The 7863-nt window shown below is 45.0% G+C and overlaps 1 protein-coding gene across 1 annotated transcript; it reads right to left on the reverse strand.

Annotated features, from left to right (window-relative positions):
- Positions 1 to 6653: 6653 nt before the first annotated feature.
- On the reverse strand, positions 6654 to 7435 carry LOC102143228 (small integral membrane protein 20). Its single transcript, XM_005588600.5, has one exon. The coding sequence runs from the start codon at positions 7398 to 7400 to the stop codon at positions 7284 to 7286; it is 117 nt and encodes a 38-aa protein (XP_005588657.3). The 5' UTR covers positions 7401 to 7435; the 3' UTR covers positions 6654 to 7283.
- Positions 7436 to 7863: the final 428 nt, after the last annotated feature.

A 7863-nucleotide genomic window follows, 5' to 3' on the forward strand; every position in this document is an offset into this window, starting at 1 on the left:
AATGGAAAATATCAATGGAGAAGAAATTACATTGATTCCTCATGTTGAGAGGACATTTTTATTTCCAGGATGCAAAGCTCACTCTTGCTGAATTTAAAGACATATTCTGCTTCTTTATTTTTTAATTATCTTCAGTTTTGTTTGTCTTACGTTCATTTCAAGGATGTATGCATCACAGCTTTTCTCCTTTTTCTGTGTTACAGCTACAGTTTTCTCACTTGTCTTCCTACCATGTTATTTTACATGGTACTTTGTAGGTTCTGCTGAGAAACTTGGTGGGTTTTTGGTTTTTTTGAGACAGAGTCTCGCTCTGTCACCCAGGCTGGAGTGCAGTGGCATGATCTCAGCTCACTGCAACCTCTGCCTCCTGGGTTCAAGCAATTCTCCTGCCTCAGCCTCCGAAGTAGCTGGGACTTACAGGCACGCACCACTATGCCCGGCTAACTTTTGTATTTTTAGTGGAGATGGGGTTTCACTGTATTGGCCAGGCTGGTCTCGAACTCCTGAACTTGTAATCTGCCCGCCTTGGCCTCCCAAAGTGCTGGGATTACAGGTATGAGTCACTGCGCCTGGCCAAAAGTTGGTATTTTTTTTTTTTTTTTTTTTTTTTGAGATGGAGTCTCGCTCTGTCGCCCAGGCTGGAGTGCAGTGGCCGGATCTCAGCTCACTGCAAGCTCCGCCTCCCGGGTTCACGCCATTCTCCTGCCTCAGCCTCCCAAGTAGCTGGGACTACAGGCGCCACCACCTCGCCTGGCTATTTTTTTGTATTTTTTTAGTAGAGACGGGGTTTCACCGTGTTAGCCAGGATGGTCTCGATCTCCTGACCTCGTGATCCACCCGTCTCGGCCTCCCAAAGTGCTGGGATTACAGGCTTGAGCCACCGCGCCCGGCCAAAAGTTGGTATTTTTAATGTGCTTAAAAAAATGGTTTTGAGTGGAGAATTTGCTTACCAATATAACTTTGAGATTAGTTAATTAAAGTGAGAGGCATACACTGTCCACATGTGAAAGAATTAAATCAGTTAGCATTGTTTTTCTTTGTTTGTAAAAGAAGAATCTTATTGAATTCTTACATAAAGTGTGGCAAGCATAAAATTTGTTACAAAATATATCTTAGAAATTATAAGAGAGTTGCCGGGCGCGGTGGCTCAAGCTTGTAATCCCAGCACTTTGGGGGGCCGAGACGGGTGGATCACGAGGTCAGGAGATCGAGACCATCCTGGCTAACACGGTGAAACCCCGTCTCTACTAAAAAATACAAAAAACTAGCCGGGTGAGGTGGCGGGCGCCTGTGGTCCCAGCTACTCGGGAGGCTGAGGCAGGAGAATGGCCTAAACCCAGGAGGGGGAGCTTGCAGTGAGCTCAGATCCGGCCACTGCACTCCAGCCTGGGCGGCAGATCGAGACTCCGTCTCAAAAAAAATAAAAAATAAATAAAAAAAAGAAAAACAAACAAACAAAAAAAACAAGAAAAACTTTTAGGGGCGGGGCAAAGATGGCCAACTAGAAGCAGTGGTGATCAGAGGCTCCCACCGAAAAGAACCATAATGGCCTGTGCATCCTGCACTGGCTCTTGAGGTATCCAGGTTCTCTCATCAGAACTGACTAGGCAGCTGGCATGGCCCAGGGAGAGGAAGAAAGAAGAGTGTGGTGCAGCCACCCACCTGACAGCCACACAGGGCAGGGGAGCCCCCATCCCCTGGCCAAGGGAGGCAGTGAATGAGTGTCCTACTTAGCTGACAAAACCATGCTTTTTCCATGGAACTGTGCAACCCACAGATTGAAAGATTTCACTCGGGAACCCATGCCACCGGGGCCTAGGGTCCCAACCCCAGAGCTGTGCAGATTCTCAATAACCTCTCAGCTAAAATTGGTTTAAGCCTGCTGAGTTCCCGGCGGGGGGTGACCAGCACCACAGCTGTGGCTGCCTGCTGTCTAAGCCATTTCAGCTCCTTGGGGAGGGGTAGCAACCAGTACTGGGACTGATAGCTGTGTAACACACTAGGCAGCTATCCCTGGGCAGGGGAAGGGCGGCAGCCATTTCTATAGCTCCTGGCGGAGCTTTTCCCCTGCTGGAGACAGGGATGCTGGACGGCTTGGTTCCAAGAGGTGTCCCCCACAGCCCAACACACTGACTGTGCCAGACTGCAGCTACAGCACCCCTTCAGGCCTGACTCTGACCCATCCCTCCTCACTTTGTGGGGCCACCCTGCAGGAACTCCAACAGCTTCAGCCAGGGGCTCAGGGACAGAACTCTGATCTCTCTGGGCCTGAGTCCCTAAGGGGAGAGGTGACCGCAGTCTCTGTGGACGAGCAGACTTAGCTTTTCCTCCTAATTCTAAGGAATCCAAGCAGCCCAGAGAAGTGGGTTTAACCCCAGTGAAGCATACCCCTCCACCAAGGGACAATAAAAGTGCTTCATTAAATGGGTCCTGTTCCTCGTGCCACCCAACTGGGTGAGATACTCCAACAGGGGTTGTCAGACACCCTATACAGCTGTGTTCCTACTGGCATCAGATTGGTGTTCCTTGAGGTCAGACATTCCAGAGGAAGCAGAAGGCATCCATCTTTGCTGTTATCCAGCCTCCTTGAGTATTATCTCCAGGTGCAGGAGTGAACCAGATAAATAGGGCCTAAAGTGAACCCCCAGCAAACCACAGCAACCATACAGAAGAGGGACCGGACCACTGAAAGAAAAGCAAACAGAAATGAACAACAGCAACAAAAAAGTCCCCACAAGTACCCCATCCAAGAGTCAGCAGCCTCAAAGATCGAAGCTAGACAAACTCATGAAGATGAGAAAGAATCAATGAAAAAAACGCTGAAGCCAGGTGCGGTGGCTCAAGCCTGTAATCCCAGCACTTTAGGAGGCCGAGGCGGGCGGATCATGATGTCAGGAGATCGAGACCATCCTGGCTAACACGGTGAAACCCCGTCTCTACTAAAACTACAAAAAAATTAGCCAGGCATGGTAGCAGGCACCTGTAGTCCCAGCTACTTGTGAAGCTGAGTCAGGAGAATTATGTGAACCTGGGAGGCGGAGCTTGCAGTGAGCCAAGATTGCGCCACTGCACTCCAGCTTGGGCGACAGAGCAAGACTCCGTCTCAAAAAAAAAAAAAAAAAAAAAGGAAAAAGAAAAAAACACTGAAAACACAAAAGGCAAGAGTGCCTTTTCTCCAAATGATTGCAATGCCTCTCCAGCAAGGGTGCAGAACTGGATGGAGAATAAGATAGACAAATTGACAGAAGTAGGCTTCAGAAGATGGGTAATAACAAACTCCACTGAGCTAAAAAGGAGCATATTCTAACTGAATGCAAAGAAGCTAAGAACCTTGATAAAAAGTTAGAGAGAGGAGCTGCTAACTAGAATAACCAGTTGAGATAGAGTTCACTGCACTTCACCCAGGCTGGAGTGCAGTGGCAGGATCTTGGTTCACTGCAACCTCCACCTCCTGGGTTCAAGCGATTCTGCTGCCTCAGCCTCTGGAGTAGCTGGGATTACAGGCACGTGCTACTATGACCAGCTAATTTTTCTATGTTTAGTAGAGACAGGTTTCATCATGTTGGCCAAGTTGGTTTTGATCTCTTGACCTCAGGTGATCCCCCCGCCTTGGCTTCCCAAAGTGCTGGGATTACAGGCGTGAGCCACTGTGCCTGGCCCTATTTGGTTAATTTTTTCAAAAAACAGCTCCTAGATTTATTGATTTTTTTTTTTTTGAGGGTTTTTCATTTCTCGGCTGGGCATGGTGGCTCACACCTGTAACCCCAGCAGTTTGGGAGGCCAAGGTGGGTGGATCACAAGGTCAGGAGTTCAAGACCAGCCTGGCCAACATGGTGAAACCCTATCTCTACTAAAAATCCAAAATTTAGCTGGAGTGGTGGCTCATGCCTGTACTCCTAGCTACTCAGGAGGTTGAGGCAGAAGAATCACTTGAACCTGGGAGGCAGAGGTTGCAGTGAGCCAAGATAGTGCCACTGTACTCCAATCTGGGTGACAGAGTGAGACTCTGTCTCAAAAAAATAAAAAATAAAAAAAAACTAAAACAAAACAAAACTGGCAAACCGAATCCAGCAGCACATCAAAAAACATCCACCAGGCCGGGCATGGTAATCCCACCACTTTGGGAGGTTGAGGCAGGCAGATCACCTAAGGACAGGAGTTCAAGACCAGCCTGACCAACATGGAGAAACCCTGCCTCTACAAAAAATACAAAAAATTAGCCAGGCGTGGTGGTGTATGCCTGTAATCCCAGCTACTCGAGAGGCTGAGGCAAGAGAATCACTTGAACCTGGGAGGCAGAGGTTGCGGTGAGCCAAGATCACGCCACTGCACTGGGCAACAAGAGCGAAACTTTGTCTTAAAAAACAACAACAAGAACAACAAAAAACTGATCCGCCATGATCAAGTTGGCTTCACCCCTGTGATGCAGGGCTGGTTCAACATATGCAAATCAATAAACAAAATTCATGACATAAACAGAACTAAAGACAAAAACCACATGATTATCTCAATAGATGCAGAAAAGCCCTTTGATAAAATTCAACTTTTCATGTTAAGAACTCTCAATAAACCAGGTGTTGAGGGAATATATCTCAAAATAATGAGAGCTTTTATGACAAAACCACAGTTAATGTGATATATTGAATGGGAAAATGCTGGAAGCATTCTCTGAAAAGGATGACAAGACAAGGATGCCCTTTCTCACCATTCCTATTGAACATAGTATTGGAAGTTATGGCCAGGGCAATCAGGCAGGGGAAAGAAATAGAGTACTCAAATAGAAAAAGAGGAAGTCAAATTGTCTCTGTCTGCAGATGACATTTAGAAAATTCCATCATCTCAGCCTAAAATTTCCTTAAGCTGATAAGTAACTTCAGCAAAGTCTCAGGATACAAAATCAATGTGCAAAAATCACAGGCATTCCTATAAGCCAACAATAGACCGTCAGAGAGTCAAATCATAATAAACATCACAACTGCTACAAAAGAATAAAATATCTAAAATATAGCTAACAAAGAATGTGAAGGACCTCTTCAAGGAGAACTACAAACCACTGCTCAAGGAAGTAAGAGAGCACACAATCAAATGGAAAAACATCCCATCCTTATGGATAGAAGGAATCAACATCATGAAAATGGCCATACTGCCCAAAGTAATTTATGGACTCAATGTTATTCCCAAACTACCATTGACATTCTTCACAGAATTAGGAAAATAAAACAACAAAAAACTTTAAATTGCATATGGAACCAAAAAAGAACCCATATAGCCAAGGCAATCTTCAGCAAAAAGAACAAAGATGGCAGCATCACACTACCTGATTTCAAGCTATACTACAAGACTACAGTAAGCAAAACAACATGGTACTGCTCCAAAGACAGACATACGCACCAATGGAACAGAAAAGAGCCCTCAGAAGTAACACCACACATCTACAACCATCTGATATTCAACAAACCTGACAAAAACAAGCAATGGGGAAAGGATTTTCTGTTCAATAAATGGTCCTGAGAAAACTGGCTAGCCATATGCAGAAAACTGAAACTGGACCTCTTCCTTACATCTTATACAAAAATTTACTCAAGATGGATTAAAGACTTAAATGTAAAACCCAAAACCATAAAAACCCTAGAAGAAAACCTAGGCAATACCATTCGGGACATAGGCATGGGCAAAGACTTCGTGATGAAAATGCCAAAAGCAACTGCAACAGACGCCAAAATTGAAGAATAAGACCTAGTTAAACTAAAGAGCCTCTACACCGAAAAAGAAACTATCATCAGAGTGAACAGGCAACCTACAGAATGGGAGAAAATGTTTGCAATCTACCCATCTGACAAAGGTCTAATATCCAGAATTTACAAGAAACTTTAAAAAATTTACAAAAAAAAAAAAATCCATCAAAAACCGAGCAAAAGCTGGGCGTGGTGGCTCACGCCTGTCATCCCACCAGTTTCAGAGGCTGAGATGGGTAGCTCATTCGAGGCCAGGAGTTCAAGACCAGCCTGGCCAATATGGTGAAACCCCTCATCTACTAAAAATACAAAAATTAGCTGGGCATGGTAGTGGACGTCTGTAGTCCCAGCTACTCGATAGACTGAGGCAGGAGAATGGCTTGAACCCAGGAGGTAGAGGTTGCAGTGAGCAGAGATCATGCCACTGCACTCCGGCCTGGGAGACAGAGTGAGACTCTATCTCACAAAAAAAAAGGGGGGGGGGGCGGCAAAAGATGAACACACACTTCTCAGAAGAAGGCAATTTATGTGGCCAACAAATATATGAAAAGCTGCTCAACATCATTAGATGAAATATAAATCAAAACCACAATAAGATACCATCTCACACCAGTCAGAATGGTGATTATTAAAAAGAAACAATAGATGCTGGTGAGGCTGTGGAGAAATAGGAACGCTTTTACACTGTTGGTGAGAATGTATATTAGTTCAACCATCGTGGAAGACAGTGTGGTGATTCCTCAAGGATCTAGAACCAGAAATACCATTTGACCCAGCAATCCCATTACTGGGAATATACTCAAAAGAAATACAAATCATTCTACTATAAAGACACATGCACACGAATTTTTTTTTAAATCATTTTAATGTTTTTCACTTCTATTAATTGATTATTGATTTCTACACAAGTGTATGCATCTAGTTTGACTTGCTTCATATTTATTTTCCAACATGGTGCAATCTTCAGCATGAGGTGCACGAAGTACCTTGTCCTCAAAGAGCTTTATCAACTTGAACATTTTCAAAGAGCTCTATAAGGCAGCTCAGCATGGCAGTTTTTTACTGAAATCTCTTATCTGGAAGACGGCAAAATAGACCCGGACCTTCCCGAGCCCACTGGTTGCTTGTATTCATATCACAGCTCGCTTGAGTAAGTGGTAACGACAGAATAATAAGCAGATTGCTCCAAACCCAGCTGGGTGAGATAGCTTCATTTTTGGAAAATCAACTGAATCACGAAAACCTTCCTAATGGTATAATTTGTTCCAGAGTTCTTTTGATACTTAAGAAGGGAAATATTAATCCTTGTGCACAGTCTTTTATTACAAACACTCTTATTTATGGTATTACGGAGTTTTCTTCTCCAGCCATCATTCTCCGATGAGGTGACTGACTGTACCCCATGCAGAATTGAAAGCATCAAGAAATCTCCTTTCTTAATCAGAGCTGGTGACAGCCTTCTCATTTCCTGCCAAATGGATCAGACCACACTTTTAACCCTGGTGGCTGCACATCCTCTTGAACAATTCCAGCCCGATTTATGGCTTGCTACCTCCTGTAGTCTTCCAGTCTCATTAGGGGTCGGAAGTAGATGGGATAGAAGGCGGCGCCGATCAGGGAGATGAAGCTGCCGAAAATGAGCGCGGTGCGCAGGTTCCGGGACATGGCGTTGGGCCCCAGGCTGCCCTGACCCGCCGACCTCCCTGCACTCTCGGAAACCTGGCTACCCACTCGCACACGAATTTTTATTGCAGCACTATTTACAATGGGAAAGACATGGAACCAACCCAAATGCCCATCAATGACAGACTTGACAAATAAAATGTGGTACATACACACCATGGAATACTGTGCAGCCATACAAAGAAATGAGATCATGTCCTTTGTAGGAACATGGATTAAGCTGGAAGTCATCATCCTCAGCAAACTAACACAGGGCTAGAAAACCAAAAACTACATGTTCTCACTCATAAGTGGTAGTTGAACAATGAGAACACATGGGTACAGGGAGGGGAATAACACACACCAGGGCCTGTTGTGAAGTCGGGGGCAAGGGGAGGGCACCTAGAAGGGTCAATGCGTGCAGCAAACCACCATGGCACACATACACCTATGTAATAAACCTGCA

This window comes from Macaca fascicularis, chromosome 19, assembly GCF_037993035.2.
Source record: "Macaca fascicularis isolate 582-1 chromosome 19, T2T-MFA8v1.1".
Lineage (NCBI taxonomy): Eukaryota > Metazoa > Chordata > Mammalia > Primates > Cercopithecidae > Macaca > Macaca fascicularis.